The sequence below is a fragment of the Rhincodon typus genome, chromosome 10 (assembly GCF_021869965.1).
Source record: "Rhincodon typus isolate 14 chromosome 10, sRhiTyp1.1, whole genome shotgun sequence".
NCBI lineage: Eukaryota > Metazoa > Chordata > Chondrichthyes > Orectolobiformes > Rhincodontidae > Rhincodon > Rhincodon typus.
The window spans coordinates 34,736,621-34,758,970 of record NC_063341.1 but is presented as its reverse complement, the minus strand read 5'-3'; the positions used below and the strand labels follow the sequence as shown (position 1 = coordinate 34,758,970).

Sequence of the window (22,350 nt, the reverse complement as noted above, 5' to 3'; positions counted from 1 at the left end):
AAACTTCATATATTAAGTTGAGCAAAGAGAACTGCCTGTGTCTCTCAGTGATGAAGCTGATTTTACACCTAAAAATTGCAGAAACAATTTTGGTAGTACTTGCACTGACAAATACCAACCTAGGTATTTCACATTGTTATGATTTATTAACTTTTTAATCCATAAGTGGCACTGTAGTATGACTTCTTATTTTGTTGTTTAACTCAAACACTTTTATCATTTGTATTAGGCTTTTTATCAATCTTAATCTTTTGAGTGCATTTGGGATCACCCTTCCTAAAGCAGGACTGCTAACAGACTGAAGGTACTGGCACCTTAGCAAATGGGCTTTGAGGAGTCAAATCTTCTGACATCCAGCCAGCTCATACATTGTTTCTTTTTTCAAAAATTTAAAAATAAAAGTTAGTATTTTACAGCATTCAGAATCATTTTGACATTTTGCAAAATCGTGATGCAGCAGCAGAAAAGGTGCCAGATGAAATATGACGCTGTATCTGTTTTTGTTGTTTTGTTGCTGTTGGGGAATTGAAGGTGATTTTAGCCGTCTCTGAGTTGTCATACTGATGCTGATGGGGGAGATACCTGGACGGCATTACCTTTAATACTCGGCGCTCCCAGTCAGTCGGACATGTTGCCTGGGCAACGGCCATGGCAACTGGCTCAGAGCCTGGGGGCTGTCTGCTGCCTCTCTCTCTCTCTCTCTCCTCCAAACACAACACACACGCATTTTACATCAGTTCGTCGCTGGATGATGTGGGAGCCGCTGGAGAATAAAGAGCTCGTACTTTAGAGTGAGGCAGCGCCAGAGCGAAACTCCGTGTGCCGGGCAGAGAAGGGGAGGGAGGGAGGGGTGTGTGTGTGTTGGGGGAGAGGGATTGCCCAGCTTTGGCCCGAGAACGGCATACGAGCGATGGACAGCATGCAGGATGGTTCTCCGTGCGCCTCGGGCCAGTGGCTGGCCGCTCTGCTGCTCAGTCTCTGCTGCTTGTTGCCCACTTGCCTCCCGGCAGCTCAGAGCGTGGATTTCCCTTGGCCAGCTGTAGACAACATCATGGTGCGGCAGGGAGACACGGCCATCCTCAGGTAGGGGCTGCAACAGCAACCTGGGCACTGGAGAAAACAATCTTATTTACGCACTTTGATAGCTTTGTTTTGTCTCTCTCTCGGGTGGCGCGGGGTGGGGCGCAGGGAGGTACCGTTTTGGATGTTGTTGGTGGGCGGAGGTTTAAGTTGCACATGGTTGACCAATGTTGTTGTCTTCTCTTGTTGCACCGCTGTGTGTTTTCATAGTTCCTGCAGGATGTAGTTTTGAGGAAAATAAAATGTACAAAAAACAAACAGCAGGAGCGGCTGCGAACCGTCCATTCCACTGCATTGCGCGACACTTTTTTTTACATCCCAGCTCAGTGTTACACCCCCCAACTCAGACTATCGTTATTTAACGAGCGTCCGTGGCACTTGTGACTTGCGGACCGTTTGTGCCAGCCACTTGAATGAAAATGGAAAGAGAAAATACTGTCACTGATGCAATAAATTAAACTTGCAGAAAAATTCTAACAGTAAGAAGCATGAATAGTTAACCCAGCTGTAAGAGTTGCATTTGATTCTAGTCACTTCATTTTGCCACACCCTTTATTTTGCAGCCCACCTGCAGAAAAAATAAATGAAAACAGATTGTCATTATCATTTTGACAGACATTGCCCGTCACTGTTTCCAAGCAGAGAAGTGAAATTACCTTTTATTTTCGTATCACTATTTGATGCATTACTGATAACTTCAGAAGTACATGCTGTGCTGTAGTTAAGCGCCCACGCAAGATTTGCACTCTATATTAAAGCCTGATACAACAAAGAATGGGAAGCGTTCATTTAAAATGTTCTTTTTGTATTGTTAACCTCCATAGATCTCCAATTGACAATGCACTAAAGTCTAAGTGAAAGACAATACAAGATGCCTTCAAATCATTTGACACACCTTTAGACTGTTTAGAAGTTTCACATCATACTTTATCCAAATAATCAAAACATCATGAGACTGAAGATCTTCAATTGGAAAGCATATTTCAAAATTATCAACAGTCGGATAGTTAACAACAGGAGATGTAAAACTGGAAGACAGAGTACATATCCTAATCATTTGCATTTCCTAACAAACAGTGGTTGAATTTTAGTAGCTCTGAGTTGGGTTACTAGATTGGGCACTTAGTAATGAAATCCACAGGCAAAGAATAAGTGGTGAGATCAGTTCAGCTCTGGAATAGTGCACCTCCTTTTGGCCAATCACAGAGTGGCATTGACATCTTCCTATGGCTTGATTATCTCACCTTTTCAAAGGAAAGAGGTGAGGGAGGGGGAGCGCAGCAATGTTGGGAAAGCACAGGAGGGGGATTTCCGCTCAATCTCTTACATGAGCTGCATTTTAAAATATGTTGAACACAATAACTATGATATAATAGATATTTTATGATGTAAAATTAATGTGAAACACAGCCTTCTCTGTCATGCCAGAAATTTGACTGCATTCAGTTTTGATTTTCTTTCCCTCATGACTGTTTTATTGAATGTGATATTATTGGATCATTCTCTTAGTCACTTACTTTCAATTTTATTCCTTGTTATTGGCTAGCCATGTATAATAATATTTCATATTTCTAGGTGGAGCTCACTAACTAGCAAGAATATACTTAAGGAAATTAACCTTAAAGAATAATATTCTGGTACTCCAACTGCATTCTGTAAGCAGAATTACAATGTGTAAGGTGAATATGAGTTTCAACATTTGGATTTTAAGCATCTAAACATTATTTATTGTGTTTAATTTTGCATACTTCTTTCACATAAAAAATGATCTAGACTTTGTCACAGGTGTTCATAAAAAGTTGATGCTGACACAGTCGTATTTATTTATTCTTGACGTGAATCTCATTAGCAAGCTCAGCATTTATTATCCATTCTTCATTATTCTTGAAAAGGTGATATAAGTTGCCTTCTTGAACCATAGAAATCAAAAAGGTGCAGTGTTCCCAGGGAGGCAGTTGCTGGAATTTGACCCAGCAACAGTGAAGAAATAGCAATGTATTTCCAAGTAAGGATGATGTGCGGCTCAGAGGGGAACCTGCAGGTGGTGTTGTTTCTGTATGCTGTTGTCTTTGTTCTTCGAGATGATTGAAGTTGCAATTGGAAGGTGCTACTGCTGAAGGTGCCTTGTGAGTTGCTGCAGTGCACCTTCAAGATAGTACAGAATGCTTCACTGTGCACTTGTGGTGGAGCGAGTGAACGTTTAAGATGGTGGAAGCCAATCAAGCAACCTGTAGTTTTCTTAGATGATGTTGAATTACTTGTAAGTTGTCGGAGCTGTACTCATTCAGGTAAGTGGAGAATATGCCAGGATACCCCTGACTTGTGATTTGTACTTCATTGGCAGATTTCTGCATATCAGGAAGGTTCCTAACCTCTGACTTGCTTTTGAGCCACGGTATTGAAATGGCTAGTCCAGTTAACTTTTTAACTTTAACTATCACAATGTTGATGGTTGAGGATTCAATGATGGTATTACAATTGATTGTCATCGGGAAATAGTTAGATCCTCCCCTTTTAAGGGATGGGCATTGTCTGGAATTTGTATGATATGGAAATGTTGGTGTTGGACTGGGGTGAACAAGGTCAAAAGTTACATGATACCAGGTTATAGTCCAATAGGTTTATTTGAAAAGGCAAGCTTTCGGAGCTCAGCTTGCATTTTCAAATAAACCTGTTGGACTATAACCTGGTGTTGTGTGATTTTTGACATGAAATTTGTTTTGTGTAAATGTAACTTGCCATCAGCCCAACGCAGATAATGTCCAGATCTTCCTGCATACGGATACAAACTGCTTCAGTATCTGGGGAGTCACAAATGGTGCTGAACAGTATGTAATCACCAACTATTGTTCCCATTTCTGACTGATTTGTTTGAGGGCAGGCCTTTGGAGAAAGAACTGAAAATGGTTCAGTTGAGGTCAAGACCCTGAGAAATTCTTACAATGATGTCCTGGTGCTGAAATCATTGTGCTCCAACAACCACAAACATATTCCTTTGTGCTAGGTATAACAATTCTCCCCCAGTTCCCATTCATTGCAATTTCTTGAGAGTTCCTTGATTCTGCATCCAGTCAAATGCTCTTTTGATGTCACTATTGTAGTCAGTCTTGCCTCACTTCTGAAATTCAACTCTTTTGTCCATAATTAGGCTAAGTGCGTAAAACATTCTAGAGCTGAGTTTCCATGGCAGAACCAATAGAGTATTGGTGAACAGGTTGTTGCTGAGTAAGCTACATGGTCAGAATGAGGGAGACTTCACTGGAGCAAGACTGAGACAGAGTGAGTAGCTGGGAGTTTGGGTCAAAGTGGAAATTCAGGGCAGTGGGGGAAGAGAGGTACTCTAATTAGGTCTTAATCCAAGAACTAAAGTCTCCAATGTGAGAGGTGAACAGGAGATGAAATAGGGCGTAGATTAAGAGGCCTACCTGTACAGAGTCCTGTGGCAGTATGACATTACGATTGCAGGGAATATGGTTGATAGGTGAGTAGGTTTGGTCAGTATTTCCAACCTTTAAAGTGAAAATTTAGTACTTAGTTTCTGTTTAAGCTTTTTTTTCCCTCTCTTATTTCTGAGTTTTCAAACTGAGACCATACTTATTCTAAGGTTAACAAATAATTCTTATGGAACAATAATGTTCTAATATTCAAACAATAATTAAATATTCTTATGGAATGGCAGGTCAGAAAGGCCAAGTGGAATGTATATCCTGTGGTATGTGTGAAGTCATAGATACACCATGTGTCCCAGACAAACACATTTACAGATAGCTACATATCTGTATAATGGCTGCACAAACTTGAGCTCTGGGTTTCAGAACTTGAGCAGTGGCTGGAGTCTCTGTTTTATATCTGCAAGGCAGAAGGCTATGTGGATAACCTGCATAGGGAGGTGGTCACACCACAGGTTAGAAGTGTACAAGCAGAGAAGGAATGGGCGAGAACCAGGCAGGTAATGCAGGAGTTCCCTGAATCTATTGTGCTTGCTAGGCAGTATTCCGTTTTTGGAAGATACCGAGGGCAATGGTTCCTCCAGGCAATGCAGCCAGAACCAATCCCAAGGCACCATAGGTAGCTTGGCTGTGCAGAGGATGAGCAAAAGCAATGGAAGAGCAGTAGTTAAAGGGGATTTCATGGTTAGGATGTCAGACATCTATGTGGGAGTAAATGTGATGCCAGGAGATGTGTTGCTTTTGTGAAGTGGATTCCTGGGCAATTTAACACATTGTCAACTGGTTGATACCGTTGCTAAAAGTTCACTTCCATCAGTGTCTCCTCTTAGGGACTTTGAAAGAGTAGCCACCTCTGGTGATCACTTCCAGTTGCACTGTTAGGGTTAGGGAATTACTGGAACAAGAGAGAGGCCAGCCATTCGATGGCAGCTCTAGGAGATAAGACTTGGATAAGGAGGAAGGTAGGAAACTGGTTGAGACAACAACTCAGGGAAAATCTATCTGCAGCCTTTACATTTAGATAGTGATTTTGGATTTGCATTCCAGTTTGAGGGATTCTGAGATGACCGGTAAGTCCGATGCATGACTTACCAACTCCTTTCAGAGAATGTTCATTTGGTGAAGGTGGAAGGGCCTTGTGGAAGGGCCTTATTGATGGGTTGTTGGGAAGTTTGTGCACTCTCTCCAACACCTCGACTTTGGCTCAGCACGACCTTGATGAATTTTGTCAATACATTAATGTCTTCTGCAATGAACATACTCCATTTTGATTTGTCAAAAGCCAAAGGCTTCTATATATTAGAAGGATTGTTTTACCTCCTCAGGGATACTTTTCAGACTCTGCCAGTTCTGAGAAGGATCACTGGACCTGAAACGTTAACGCTGTTTTTTCCTTCACAGATGCTGCCAGACCTGCTGAACTTTTCCAGCAAATTTGTTTTTGTGCCAGGAATGGAAGGACTGACTTATAAAGAGAGGTTGAGTAGTTTGGACCTGTACTCATTGGAAATTTCAAGAATGAGAGGTGACCTTATTAAAACATAAAAGATGCTTAGGGTATTTGTCAGAGTAAATGTGGAAAGGTTGTTTCCCCCTGGGAGAGTCTAGGACCAGAGACCATAATCTCAGAGTAAGGGGTTGCCTTACCAAGACAGGGATGAGGAGGACTTTTTTCCTGTGTGGTAATGAGTCTGTGCATTTCCTTACTCAGCAGGGGACTGCAGAGGCTGGGTTGTTATCGTATTTTCAAGACTGAGATAGACAGACTTTTAATCATTAAGGGAGTCAAGGGTTATGGGGAAAAAGCTGGTAGGTGGAATAGAGGCTGATCAGATTAGCCATGATGTCATTGAGTGGTGGAATAGACTCAGTCTAAATGGCCTACTTCTGTTCTTATGTCTTTTGGTCTTATTGACCAGGAGGCAGTCAATGCTTGATGGATAAAATATTTGAATTACTATTCTGCCTGAATTTGCTATCCAGCTCAGTCTCACTGCCATTTCGGTCCAGACCAAAGTTGGAAAAAAAACCCATTAAACAGCTGGCAAACAACACGGGCCATAAGACCATAAGGACAGGATTAGGCTATCAACCCCTCAAGCATGCTCCACCATATAATAGGATCATGGCTGGTCCAACATTCCTCACGTCCACTTTCCCAATTACCCTGATTCCCCTACTGATCAAAAACCTATCCATCCATCTGAAAAGTCTTTGGAGCTGTTGGAATTCCAGCTGAAATTCTGATACATGTTGGATAAATAAACTCTTGGCACAAATGCACAATATTGTATCTGTCAACTGGGAAGAGCTGAACATGTTGGAGGATCTCTTTATTTTGTTCTCTTATGGAATATGGGCATTGCAGCCAAGCACAGATGGGTGTGTTTTTCTTGCCCATCCTTATTGCATTTAAATAGTAGCTTGCTAGGTTGATCAGTGGGGACTTAAAAGTTAGCCAAATTGCTAGGGGTCTAGAGTCACACGAAGGCCAGACCAGGTAAAAATGTCAGATTTCTTTCCCTCAAAGATATTTGTGAACCAGACAAGATTTTACAACCTCCAATATTGCTCCTTAATGGCCTGCTTAAGAGTTTCAAATGGCTTCCAGGCAGGAAGAGTTTCTTTAAACTTCTGCACCCCAGATTGAATTGAAGGGAGTTGAAAACACAACTGCCATTCCACCTTTGTGTCTTCACTCCCAATTCTATAATTATCATCTCATGTCACACTTCCGTGGACCAGGTTAGATTCTGCCCAGTGTCTTATTGTAAGCCAGTACAAAAATTGCTGTTTTTCAAGGTGCCCGCATATCATAAAAACATTTCTCAGATGTATCTTAATTCCAATTTTATGGTGCATGAACACATGTAATCAATGCAACATATGCCATTATTTTAAAGTACTTTTCTTTTGCGACTACTGCTATCCATGGGGCTGTTAGTGGGGATGAAGGTTTGATTGTAAAAGTTGGATCTTTCCATTTTAATAAAGGAAGCCTCTTAGAAGGCTTAAAAACGTTTTTCTCAGTTTTCTTCTTTCATCTCCTCATCTGACAGCACAGGGCTAAATTATCATGGTACTTTGTGCAATTGGCCATTTTAAATGTAAGAATGAGATGGTTAGAGTTATCTTCCTCTTTTGTGGGTTAAAGCTGAGCTGCTAAAATTTACAGATGCCAGGAAACTGCTTAGCTAGGGTTATCCATATAATCATGGCATCCTTCCTGCACAGGTCCAGTCTTTAGCAGAATGTTATATCAAGAATTCCCGAGTAGAAACAGGAGCACGACAGGTCTGAAAGTTTGGTAGTTTAAAACTTCGATGTCAGCAACTGAAATATCTCAAGATCTGTAGATCATCAAAAAGATGCATTAAAACCCTTTTGTTCCATTTTCTGTCTTCAGGTAAGTGTTTGAACCCAGGAGATTTTACTTCTTTCTTCACCATAGATGATAGGCAGCACAGTGGCTCAGCGGTTATCTCTGCTGCCTCACAGCACCAAGGACCCAGGTTTGATTCCAGCCTTGGGTGACTGTCTGTGTGGAGCTTGCACATTCTCCCCGTGTCTGTGTGGGTTTCCTTCGGGTGCCCTGGTTTCCTCCCACTGTCCAAAGCTGCGCAAGATAGATGGATTGGCCATGCTAAATTGCCTCTCGTGCCCAGGGATGTTTAGGTTAAATGGGTTAGACATGGGAAATGCAGGGGTAGGGGAATCGGTCTGGCTGGGATGCTCTTCGGAGGGTTGGTGTGGACTTGTTGGGCCGAATGGGATAGGGATTCTATGATTTTAAAAAAGAACATTCCAGTAGGCATCTGGATGGGTACATGAAGAGGAAGGATTTAGAGGGACATGAGCCAAATGCTGGCAAATGGGACTAGATTAATTTAGCATATCTTGTTGGCAGGGATGAGTTGGTTCGAAAGGTCTGTTTCCATGCTGTGCAACTCTATGGCTCTATAATAACTGAAAATCAGGAGGCAGAAGGAAAAGAGGAAATTGGTGAAATTACAGTCCCTGAGGGAGCGATACTGAAGAAACTAATGGAGCTGTAGGCTGAGAAGTCCTTTGGCCCTGATGAACTTCATTTAGAAATCTTAAAAGAGGTGGCTGATTAGGTTGGTAGATGCATTAGTGTTAATTTTGCAAAAATTGCTAGATTCTGGAAATGTTCCACCAGAATGGAACATAGCAAATGTAACTCCATTCAAAAAGCGAGGGAGTTAGGAAGCAGGAAGATGTAGATCAGTTAGCTAGACATCTGTTTTGGGAAATGTATTAGAGTCAATCAGCAAGGAGCATATAACCAGGATTAGCTTGGATAGAAGATTAGCTGGTTGGCATAAAATAAATAAATATATAAAAATTAATAAATTCATCTGCTGCTTAAATGCTGCACCCTGCAACTTCACATCAGTTCTGATGAAGAGTCATCTAGACTTGAAACGTTGGCTTGCTCTGTCTCCATGGATGCTGCTTGAGCCACTGTGATGGTTGGAAAATATGTTGTGAAGTGAACAGAAAGAACTTGCAGGGAGCTATAAGTAAGCTGAGTGAGTGGGTAAAAATCTGGCAGACGCAGTGTAATGTGGAAAAATATTATGTTGTTCATTTCGGCAGGAAGAATGGAAAAGCAGTTCTAAACCAGAGAATGACTGTGGAATTCTGAGGTGCAGAGAAATCTATGTGTTCTCATGCATGAGTCACAAAATGTAACTCTGCAGGTACAACAAGTATTTAAGAAGATTAATGACATGCCATCGTCTGTTACAATAGGACTTGAACATTTATTACAAAAGACTCTTGCAGTCTTGCCTGCCTTAATAGACCTAAGGACAAGCTAGAAAGCACTTTGACTATCCCTCTCCAGTATTATTGGGACCAGATTGGAGATGGCGGTAATGGGGTGTGGGTTAGATACCCGACATAACTTATAACCCATCATGAAAATCACCGCAGAGAGGAATCTGCAGTTTATTTGATATTTTGCTTGTTAGTTAGTTACAATAATTTTAGAGTTGGGGAAACTTATTTTTTAACAGTCAAGGATACGACTATTGAATCAAGAGAAATGTGTTCGCTTTCCAAATGGTAGGGATAAGTGGTTGGCTGTGGTGTTGATGTGCTGAGCAAATAGTGATAGGAGCATGGGGATGAGGCAGAGGGACATGGGATGGTAAGTAATAAAACCCCTAGGAATATTTTCAGCAACCTGATTCGCACCCAATGTGATAAAATATTATGGCTTTTGAAAACCAATAAATCCCCAGGCAGTTACAATATAACTGAGAGCTGATGATAATTGTGTATCTAGTGGAGCTGTCGTTAGATTGAAGGTGCAATCTGTTTAACTTGTTTGGTCAGAATTTGAACAATTCAGGCAATTTATCCGTTGAAGTTCTGGAACAGCAAAATAATAACTTTAACTTTCAAAAGACATAGTAACCAATGGAATGGTGAGCAGCTGCAGTGGGCATGTGTAATTGTTTTGTCTTCACGTTCATAAATGATGCATGTAAATGAAGAAGAGATATTTTCAAAATATATTCCAGTTGAAAGCTTGGTTTGGCAAATAGCCAGAAGAGTATTGTATTCAATTCAACACAGCAACTGAAGTTGAATTAACTTCCAAAATCTCACATTAGTTTCTTTTACTTCTTTTTCCTTCTCCTTGTATACCTTTTGACAAAGAGAACATCTTCACAGCAATGAGGGTTTTATTTCCAAACTAATCCAAATGCGATAACAAAGGTTCCAATACATCTAGCTCGGTGTCAGCTACTATAGTCTAACAGTCAGGGATTGGTCATGCTCTGGTTTCATGGCAACTGCTATTAACCAAGGCCAATCAAAATAACAAAACTGCAGTAGAGCAATGAGGAATTACTTTTTTTTAATCTTAGTGTTATTCAGTGCCTCATGCTCCCACTTTGTTTGATGCAGTGAGCATCATGAAATGCTGCCAAAGTCTAGCTCAGTGTAATTTGGTTGTAATATTTTGGATTCACGTTCTCCATCCACATTACAGCAGGTAAGTGTTACAAGTGAGACATTTTCTGCTGGGTGGGGCAGAAAGAGCAAAGTATATTTACTGTGCCATGCAGGTTGTAATGGGCAAGATTTTGCCTCTGGGGTTGAGAACCTGATATTGGAACCATTTCCATCCTTGAACCATGCACCAGTGGGGAAACAGTCAGAGCTCTTGAATTTCCTTGAGATTGGCAGATTGTGTGACAAATCCTGCCTGCCAACCAGTTAGCAATGATGGGCATGAGATGGAAGCAAAACTCATGCAGTACAGCCCCGGTTTAAAGGCCGCCAGTATCGTGGCAGTAATTTTGCATGGTTCTGGAATCTTGAGGTCACCAGGAGAGAGACGGAGGCTTGACGAACAAAGTACAACTCCCCTGACATTCATAGATACAACTCTTTAGGTTCTGTTGAGGCAGTGAGACAGGCATGAGATCTTGTTCCCAGATCATGGCAGACAGCCACCCAGCAAAGAAAACAGAAAAACCAAAGAACTGCGGATGCTGGAAATCATAAGCACAAACAGAAATTGTTGGAAAAACTCAGGAGGTCTTCCAGCATTGGTGGAGAGAGAGCAGAGTTAACATCTGTGGTGGTGGATAACATCACCAACCAAAGTTGTCCAGAGAAGCTAGTTGCGCTGCCACAGGTGATCTTCTTCACTTTGGCAAGGTGAATGTAATGCAAGACCTCCGGTCTGTAGTTACTAACAGGGACACTGACTGAGCAGCCTGAGAGTGCACATTTCTCCTAATCCAGCAAAATTGAGTGTTCAGGGTATTTCCTGACCCTGATTTGGACATGCATGTAGGAGGCATGGTTAGTAAGTTTGCAGATGACACCAGAATAATTGCTGTAGCTGGTGGTGAAGAAGATTATCTCAGAGTACGTTGGGATCTTAATCAATGGGCCAATGGGCTGAGGAGTGGCAGATGGAGTTTAATTTAGATCAGTGTGAGGTGTTGTATTTTGGGAGGGCAAACCAGGGAAGGGACCTGTACAGTTAATGATAGAGCCTTGTGGAATGATGCTGAACAAAGAGACCCAAGGATGCTTATGTACTGTTCCTTGAAAGTGGAGTCGCAGGTGGATAGGATGGTGAAGAAGGCATTTGGCATACCTGCCTTCATTGGTCATAACATTGAGGATCGGAGTTGGGATGTCATGTTGCGGCTGTACTAGACATTGGTGAGGCCACTGTTAGAAAACTGCGGACAATTCTGGTTACGCTTCTGTAGGAAGGATGTTGTTAAACTTGAGAGGGTGCAGGAAAGATTTACAAAGATTTTGCCAGAACTGAAGGGTTTGAATTGTAGGAAGAGGCTGAATTGGCTGGGATGTTTTCCCCGATTGATTTATTTATTGGCACATATACCGAAATACAGTGAACAGCTTTGTTTACGAGTGGTACAGGCAAATCATAGTAAGCCAAGGATATACAGATCAAAAAAGAAATAGACAAAGGCATATAGGTTATGTTGCACATGGAGTGCAGTAGGTGAGATCAATGTTAGCAAGATCAGCATTATTTGAGGCTAGAGACTTCATTGTTCAGTCTGATAATGGCCAGGAAGAAGCTGTTCCTGAACCTGCTCGTGCGTGTGTTCAGGCTTCTGTATCTTCTGCCCGATGGAAAAGGTTGTAGGACATCATTACCGGCATACGCTGGGTCTTTGATGATGTTGGCAGCCTTTCCGCGGCATTGAGCTGTGTAAATGGAGTCCATGGATGGAAGTTTGGCTTCCATGATGGTCTGGGCTGTGCACACCACCTTCTGTAGTTTACAACATAGAACAGTACAGCACAGTACAGGCCCTTCGGCCCACAATGTTGTGCCGACCTATTATCCTACTAAGATCAAACTACCCTGCATACCCTACATTATACTATCATCTATGTGCCTATCCAAGAATCGCTTAAATGTCTGTAATGTGTCTGATTCCACTACCACTGCCGGCAGTGCATTCCACACGCCCACCACTCTCTATGTACGATCCTGGACAGAGCAGTTGCCATACCAGGCCGTTATGGACCCAGACAGTATATTTTCAATGATGCATCTGTAGAAGTTGATGAGGGACCTTTACGGACATGTCAAATTGCCTGAGGAAGACGAGGCGTCATTGTACCTGGAGCATCAGAGGCTGAGGGGTGACATTACAGAGCTTTATAAAATCATGAGGGGCATGGATAGGATGAATAGTCAAGGTCTTTTCCTAGGGTGGGAGAGTCCAAAACTATAGAGCATACTTAAGGTGAGAAGGGAACGACTTGAAAAGCACACAAGAGGTAACTTTTTCATGCACAGGGTGGTGCGAGTATGGAATGAGCTGCCAGAGGAAGTGGTGGAGACGGGTAAAATTACAACATTTAAAAGGCTTGTGGATGGCTTTAGAGGGATATGGGCCAAATGCTAGCACATGAGACTAGGTCAGGTTTGGGATGCTTAGTCGGTGCGGATGATTTGGACTGAAGGGTCTGTTTCCATGCTGTATGACTTTATGACTGTATGAAAAGATAGTCAAGGTGTTATGACATGGAGACAGACAACCAAATTAAGTCAGCCTCCGTATCCTTCACAACACATTAAAATTCAAATTCTCAATGACCCTCAGATTTACCCAATGGTTTTGAACCATTTTAATAACAATACCAGACTTTGTGATAACAGCTTAAACAATAGATTTAACAATTTACTAATAATACAGTAGCATTAGCAAAGCAAAGTTAAACAACAGTATAATCTAATTTGAAGTTCTGATGAAGATTCACCAAACTTGAAACATTAACTTTGCTGCCTTCCCTTAGAAACTGTCAGACCTGCTGAATTTCGCCAGCAATTTCTGTTTTTGATTCAGATCTTCAGCATCCGCAGTTCTTTGCTTTATCTTAATGTAATCTAATTAATGTCCTTGATTTGATCTCAATCTTCTTTGGTTCTAGCCCCCACTTACACAAAGGCAGACAAACAAACAGACACAATGAAGGGTTAAATCAAAAGAAAAAGTAAATGAGATGTAACTGGTCAGTTAACATATGCAAGCTCCATGATCCATAATCTCTTAGGCACATGGTATTGTAACTTGCATGATTTCTGAAGACCATGATATAAGCAACTAGCTTCTAGTAGGCTGCGAAGAGTATTCATTTAATACTTATAGTTGAGATTCTACTCACCTAATTTTCAATAAGTTGGTAATGCAACGATAACCAGGGAGGAATCAAACTTTCATCCCGTAATATTTTTCAGGCACAATCCTTCTGACTAAAACACAGTTCAAAACCAGTTAAAACTTTGATTTCTCTTTGTTAGTTTGGTTGCCTCCCTGATAGACCCCAGTTATCATTTAACATCTGTCATCTATTTGAGCGTAACGTATCTCCTGAACCAAAGCATTCTTTGAACAAGAATTAAATTGCAAATTACTTCCAGGCCTGGACTTGTAAGCAAATATCAGTTTGTTATTCTCTATTTTTAAAACGACCTACTACTCATGGCCTAAAGGTCATCTTTAGTACTCAGCTCATGTTTCACGGCTCCAAACAAACCATAATTTTTTTAAAAGTTCCTATCATGTAATTTGTTCGAAATTTTCTAAGTATTCTGAAGGAGAAAAATATGCAGAGATGCAGGGAAAGTCAAGGTACGTGAAATGTTCCTTAGGAGGGCCAGCAGGGGCATAAGGGACAGATCTTCCTAGCTCCTGTGCAATGTCAGGATTGGTGAATTTGGAAAATAGGTGAGATCCGCGGGAATGAGATTTTCAATGTGAAGAGGAAAATGGCCGATTCTGCCACCAAGTTTAGAACGGAAAGATGGGAATCTCCCTGTAAAACCCCTTACAATGGTTATACATTATTGAATGAAGATAATTGGGTTTTTACTGACATACTAACTTAATCATTACTGCCAAACACTTTTACTGGCCCTGAAAATCTAATTTTTGTTTTTGTGAAATGTCAAGTAACTCCATCATAATAAAACAGATCCATTTGTTTGTTTTAAAAAAGTTAAAGTTTATTTATATTAGCTTGTCTTTCATTTCAAGCATAATGATCTATTTCACAAACCAAAAATTTAAACTAAAAGTTAAAAAAAATTTTCTTCAACTTCCTTGTTTGCTGTCCGTGGGAATACTTTCATCTGATTGACACTTTACTCTGCATGCTGCTATCACTGCATGTTGGGGAAGAGCAAGTCTGTGCCACAGAGATCTCTAGGTCTTTCTGTGCAGTTTTCTTTGAAATCCAGGCCATCAGAAAACAAACCATTTTGTGCAAACATGGAGGATCCTTGTTTCAATCATTACAAATGTTGCTGAGATAACAATGTGGAGCTGGAGGAACACAGCAGGCCAGGCAACATCAGAGGAGCAAGAAAGTTGACATTTTGCGTCGGGATCCTTCTTCAGAAATATTACAGTTTGTTTATAGGACTCCCAATTTTTATGGTGGGAGTGAGGCTGGGAGTGGGGAGATTTTGCAACTGGTAAAGCCCATATTGAGCCTCACCCCATGATCAAACCTCCCTCTCATCCCTGCCTCCTTGACCTGACACAACCTGTCTATCTTCTCTCCCACCTATCCGGTCCTCCAACCTCACTAACCAATTCCCACCACTGCTTACCTGCACTCACATATCACCATCCCCACCTATCTACCCTAGTCCCATCCCTCCTGTCTCTATTTACTTTGGAGCTCCCTTCCCTCTCCCCCATTTCTGAAGAAGGGTCCCAAACCAAAATGTCAGCTTTCCTGCTCCCCTGATGCTGCCTGGCCTGCTGTGTTCATCCAGCTCCACACTGTGTTATCTCTAAATGTTTGTGATGTGTTTTACCACTAATGCACCTACCTCACCCAAAATGGCAAATAACATTTCCAATGGTGATAATATTATGGTAATAATTTTAATCATCCATCAATGGGCTAAAGGAATGAATGCCCCTTGAGGCCCTGTCTCTGAAAAATGTGATCAGGTGCATAAGTATGATAGTATAGAATTTGTGGTTGTGGGAGAAAGTGAGGTCTTGGGTGAACTGGGAAAGAACTTTACAGGTGTTTTTCTTAATGACAGGACTGGGTGCTTAGATCAGCAACTGTCTAATATCTCCTGTTCTTTGTTGCCCTTCGTTTCTTCCATCAGCTACTGCTATTGATTCATCCACTGCCTCACCTTCCTTCTTCAGAAAATCCTTTGCAATACCACTTTGCAGAACATGATTGTTCATAACATATTAACTAACACCAAAGTGAAGCCAGTTAGGTTTGTATTTCAAAGCTGCACCAGGATCATGAAGCTAGAAGTAGGACGTTTTGCAGTGCTGTAAAACAGAGAAACCAAGGGGTTCAGGTACATAATTCTTTGAAGTTTGCATCACATATGGACAAAGTAGTTAAGAAAGCATTTAACATGCTTGCCTTCATTGCTCAGACCTTTGAGTATAGGAGTTGGGACGTTATGTTAAGGTTGTACAGGACATTGGTAAGGCCTGTTCTGGATTACTGTGTCCAGTTCTGGTCACCCTGTTATAGGAAGAGTATTATTAAGCTGGAGAGGGTTCAGAAGATATTTACCAGGATCTTACTGGGAATGGAGTGTTTGAGTTATAAGGAGATGCTGGGTGGGCTGGGACTTTTTTGACTGGAGTGTAAGAAGTTGTGAGGTGACCTTATTGAGGTTTATAAAATAATGAGGGGAATAGATAAGGTGAATGGCAGTTGGTCGTTGGTGGATTTCAAGACTAGGGGGCATATTTCTAAGGTGAGAGGAGAAAGATTTAGAAAAGACATGAGGTGCAATTTTTTTTACGGAGTGATTCATGTGTGGAATGAACTTCCAGAGGAAGTGGTGGGTGCGAGTATAGTTACAACATTTAAAATGCATTTAGATAAGTACATAAATAAGAAGTATTTGGAGGTATATGGGCCAAGCATAGGCAGGTGGGACTAGTTTAGTTTGGGATTATAGTCAGCATGGACTGGTTGGACTGAAGGGTCTCTTTCTGTGCTATATGATGAAGACTTTATAGGATTGACAGCTCAACCTGGCAGTGATGTGTTTTATGATACTTTTTTTTCTGGCAGGGGTATCTTTGATGCTGCATTGAGAGAGCATTGTATTGACAGAGGTGTTTACTTTTAGATAAGATTTTAAGTCCTTATTTGCAATCTCAGATGGATAGTAAAGATGCCAGGCACTGTTCAAGAAAGAGCAAGAGAATTCATCCAGTGTGTTAGTCAGCATTTATCTCTCAAGCAACACCTGAAACAACAGATTCCTTTTTGGTTACTTGTGGGATGATTCTGTGCCAAGGTTGACTGCTGACTTTCCTACATTACACACCTGAAGTAGTGTACTTGAATGCTTTAAAATGCCCTGAGATGTTCTCTGGTTCCAAAGGTACAATATAGATGGAAGGTCATTCTTTCCTGTGGGCAAAGTTGTGGTCCGCATGTCAGAATTTCTGCTGAACCTTGGGAACTCCTCATGTCGTTGAGGTTACATGCAAAAATTAAACTAATACCTTGTTAAATAGACTCAAATTGCAGCATTGGGCAGCATAAGGCCATATATTGGTGAAGACCCAGTAGTAACCAGGAATGGACCTTCCCCTGCAATAACACCTTTCCACTGCAAATGTAGGAGATGTATTACCTGCTGTTTAACGTCCTCTGTGTCATGGTTCCAAAAGACGTTCCTCCAGGTGAAGCAGTAATTCATATCTTTTTCAATTTAGTAAACAATCTGCTCTGCTCACAATATGATCTCCTGTACACTGGGGAAACCGAACACTGATTAGATGGCCATTTATGTGGGACGCTTCTGTTCTGTCCACTAGCATGAACTGAAGTAGCTGGTTAGCCTGTGATTTTACTTCTCCACCTTGTTGTTACGCTGAATCTCTGTCCCTTCCTAGCCTACTTCATTGTTCCATTGAGGCTCAACATATGCTTCAGAGCAACACCTCATCTTTCTTTCAATTAGGCACATTACAGCCTTCTGGACTCAACATTCAGCTCAACAATTTCAAATTGTAAACTCTGCCCACACATTGTGTTTCCTTTTCCTTGCATGTTTCAGTGTTTCTTTTAATGTTGTTTTCAGACAGTAGGACATCTGCTCTGTGACATCTTATACTTCTTTGTTTCTTTCTTATCCTCATCACCATTTCGTTTGCCCTTGTAAAACTAACTCTTCTGTCATTCAAACCCTCTGTCTTCTGTCCGGTCACAGACTTTCCTTTGTCCCTAATCCACCCACTACTTGCTAAAAACTATTAAATATCTAACACCTCCCATTCTGATGAAAGGCTATCTGTTTCTTTCTCCACAGATGCTGCCTCACCAGCTCACCAGCATTTTATGTTTTTATTTCAGATTTCAAGCACCCTCAGTATTATGTTGAAACACTGTTCAAAACAGTTGTGGCATGACTGATACAGTAACTTCTCACCAAGTTGTAGTGATAATTTGACAATCTGACTCAGAATCTGAAACAAAGATTTTTCAATTAAGCATCTCAAAATAGAACTTGAATTACCTCTAGAAGAAGCACGTACATTCTAACAATTGATCTCGTCGGACACCGGTAAGGCCATTCTTAGAATACTGCATTCATTTCTGGTCTCCCCGCTATAGGAAAGGTGTTGTTGAACTTGAAAGGGTACAGAAAAGATTTACCAGGATATTGCCAGGATTGGAAGGTTTGGGCTATAGGGAGAAGCTGAATAGGCTGGGGCTTTTTTCTCGTGGAGCATCAGAGGCTGAGGGGTGACCTTTACAGAGGTTTATAAAATCATGAGGGGCATGAATAAGGTGAATAGCCAAGGTCTTTTCCCCAGGGTAGGGGAGTCCGAAACCAGAGGCATAGGTTTAAGGAGAGAGGGTCAGATTAAAAGGGACCTGAAGGGCAACCTTTTCACTCAGAGGGTGGTGCATGTATGGAACGAGCTGCCAGAGGAGATGGTGGATACAAGTCTTATTATAACATTTAAAAGGCATCTGAATGGGGACATGAGTAGAAAGGGTTTAGAGGGAAATGGGCCAAATGTCAGTTCAAAATCAAAACAAAATCCAACTGCTGTACAAACAGCTGAAAAATTAACCAAAAGCTTTGAAGACCAAGAAGTAATGACACTGCATTTCTAATTTGAGGAACTAATGCTCTTCCCTTCTCCAGACAGCTGTGATTAAACTCAGCATTGCCAAAAGGGATACAATTTTGACAAACAAGATTGTCTTACTATTCTATTATTTACATCACTGTCCAAGCTAAGACCAAACCATGTTTTAGAAAGTAAGCAACAGATTCCAACTATTAGAGTCCTAAAGTCATTCTGCAATTTGTCTTGACGAAACTAGTTCTAATGAATTGGTTGTCTAAAAAGTGGAAAGTGATATGAGTTCTGCATTTAGCCTCTGTACTCTTGAATTGGGAAAAGTCAACCGCTGTTGATACATGTGGTCAATATAAAAATGACCTTTGCTAAAAGCACATGAGACCTGATGTTTGATGCAAACCAATTAGACCTTTTTTAAAATCTGTTTTCCAAATCAACCTGTTCAGAGATGTTAGTAAAAGTCAGGTGGGACTTGAACCCTGGTCTCTCAGTTAAGGGGCAGGATACTACCACTGCACCATGAGAGGGCCCAATGAATTAGTGTTTACTGTGATGCTCCTTCATATTTAATGGCTTGTTAACATTCTCTATTTCAACTCACACAAGAATAGGTACTTGATGAGGCACGAGAAGGTAATTGATACCTGTGGAACAACACTTTATCAAAGAGTCAATGCTTTCAGGAGAGCACTGATGAAAACAAATTTCTTTGTACAGTGATATATGACAAGAATTTTCTTTATCATTTTTTTTTCCAATTTCCTACCCTTCCTGTTCTCATCTCTTGGAGGTACTTATTTTTGTTCAGATCCAGTCCCCTGGGAGCTGGTATTTCCCTAACCCTTCATCCCAGGAGCTATTTTTCATTTGTGAGCCTGGCCACTTACTTTCAGTGGGCTGTTTAATCATGATGGCTGTTACAGCTGAGCTCTATCTTGTCTTCAGTGAACAACAACTGCCCAGATTCTAGTGGAAGAAACTGGGCAGTAATCAGGAGTAGACACCCTAGATTACCTATTCCCAATTGTCTGGTCTGAGAGGGCTGAATATTAGCTCCTCCAAAGACACCAGCTGACTCACTATATTATAGGGTTACAGCATGAACAATTTTCTAATCAAATGCTTCGATAGCACTTTATGTCAAATGTTTATTAATGAACAGTCAGGAGTAAATATTCATTTTTTTGAAAGTAAGCTTTACATTATAACTCAATGTAAGTTAATGTTTAATTGTTTTGAATGTAATGAAGCATGATGTTTTAATGAACTTTGATTGAAATGTCTAGGATGCTGTCACATAAACAAATCCTCAACTTGAATTGAGAATGACCAGTGAATCAAGTCAGGATTGTGCTTTGGCCCTGAATATGAATATGATCACTAACCTCTGCATAGTAAACGCTGTTCCATTTTGTAACTTAATACTTCATCTGGGAAGAGGAAACAAATGTGAAAAATTGGGAAAGCTTGGACTGAGCGAGCAGAAACTTAGAAAGGACATTATGGCCCGGCCAGAAAACGTTGAGAAAATCAGGGATGTGTCTGGTTATTACAACAACAAATGGTAGTTATATTAGCATCTTTAACATAGGGAAACATCCCAAGGCACCTTTTTGGGGGCATTCCAACAGTAAGCATGACACCAAGCCACACAAGGAGAATTAGTTAATTGGTCAAAAGCTTGATGAAAGAGATAAGTTTAAGGAGTGTTTCAAGGAGCAAAGTAGCATGAGTGTTGGAGAAATGGAGGGAGACAATTCCAGAGCTTGGGGCTGAGGTCACTGAAAGGACAGTCACCAATGGTGGAACAACCAGAACTGGGGGTACAGGGGAGGCCAGTAAGGGAGGAGCACAGTATTTCAGAGGTTTTGAAGCTGGAGAAGATTAAAGAGATAGCGGAAGGAGGGACTTGAAAATAAGGATGAAAATTCTAAAACTGAAATGTTGCTTGGTAGTTTGTAACAATGTTAGGTTAAGTGTATTTTTTGAGGTGGGATGAAGATAACTGAATTAAAAGAAAGAAGGACAACAGCTGAAGACTTAGGGGTGCAGGTGCATAGCTTCTTGAATGTGGAGTCACAGGTAGACAGGGCAGTGAAGAAAGCATTTGGCATGCTTAACACAGTGTGGAACTGGAGGAACACAGCAGCTAGGCAGCATCAGAGGAGCAGGAAAGCTAACGTTTCGGGTCGGGACACTTCTTCAGAAATGGAGCGCCAGCTCCAGCTCCACACTGTGTTATCTCAGACTCCAGCATTGGCAGTTCTTACTGTCTCTTTGGCATGCTTGCCTTCAGTGGACAGTGCATTGAGTATAGGAGTTGGGACATTAAGTTACAGCTGTGCAGGACATTGGTGAGGCCACTTCTAGAATACAACATTCAATTCTGGTCGCCCTTCTGTAGCAAGGATGTTGTTAAACTAGAGAACGTGCAGAAAAGATTTATAAACAGGTCGTCAGGGTTGGAGGGTTTGAGCTGTATGAATCGGTTGAATAGGCTGGGGCTTTTTTGCCCAGAATGTCAGAGGCTGAGGGGTGACCTTACAGAGGTTTATAAAATCATGAAGGGCATAGATAGGGTGAATAGCCTTTTTCCCAGGGTAAGGGAGTCCAAAACTGGAGGGCACAGGTTTAAAGCGAGAGGAGAAAAATTTAAAAAGGACCTGAGGGGTAACTTTTTCATGCAGAGGGTGGTGCGTGTATGGAATGAGCTGCCAGAGGAAGTTGTGGAAGCTGGTACAATTACAATATTTAAAAGGCATCCGGATGGGATGAGTATATGAATAGGAAGGGCTTAGAGGGATATGGACCAAATGCTGGCATTTAGGACTAGGTCAGATTGGGATGTCTGGTTGGCATGGCCAAGTTGGACTGGTCTGATTCCATGCTGTATAAATCTATGACTCTATGACTCTATATCTGTTTACAACAAAGACGAACATCACTAACATTATACTAAAGTAATCCATTATATTTGTGTGCAAACAAATTAGGTTACTATGTAGCCAATCTTGACCATATGAGTGAGGTTGGTGCATCTTCTGTCTTCTGTAATGCAAGCGCTTCATGGGCCAAAGGCCTGTGCAGCTTTCCATACAAATTTAGACAGAAGGGACTTGAGTTACTCAAATGATGTTCTATTCATATGTTTAGAGCTTGAGTTAAAATTTCTGAGACCATTTCTAAAATGTTAATTGAAAGGTTATTTTTCTGTAATGTGTGGTGTAACTGTGCTTGTCAATTGGTGGAAAATTAAATTTGCTATCTTATTGGATTAGCTGTTAACTTTGTGCCTCAGGCCAGCAGGAATGCAAAACAAATCATCGATTCTTATGAATAAAGCTTGCACACTGCATCTTAATACTACTTGTCACACTTCTCCAAGCCTGCTTTCGTGTACTTCCATGTTTTCTTTAATTCTTTATTTTTCACTGCCACTCTCAATCCCGTACTGCCATCTCCAGTCTTAGCCAACTTGACGTTAATGTTACAGCACTGTATCTAACCCCAACTGTTGTTGAAATCCTACCGAGCAGCTCAAAGTGTATTTTCCTCTCTATGATTCATTCCCTCCAGCTAGAGTTCAAGCTGCTCTCTTTGAAGTTGTTGACAGACAATTAAGAGTTGTCTGCTAACATTGTGACTTCAGCTCGTAAAGCTTGAACTCTTCT

General features: G+C 41.2%; 1 protein-coding gene across 1 annotated transcript in view; it reads left to right on the top strand.

Annotated features, from left to right (window-relative positions):
* Nucleotides 1-807: 807 nt before the first annotated feature.
* Nucleotides 808-22,350, top strand: part of negr1 (neuronal growth regulator 1) — a 462,491-nt gene continuing 440,948 nt past the window's right edge. The window contains exon 1 of the mRNA XM_048602091.1: nucleotides 808-1,083. Coding sequence (XP_048458048.1) covers nucleotides 911-1,083 — 173 coding nt within the window. The 5' untranslated portion in view covers nucleotides 808-910. The remainder of the gene's footprint in view (nucleotides 1,084-22,350) is intronic.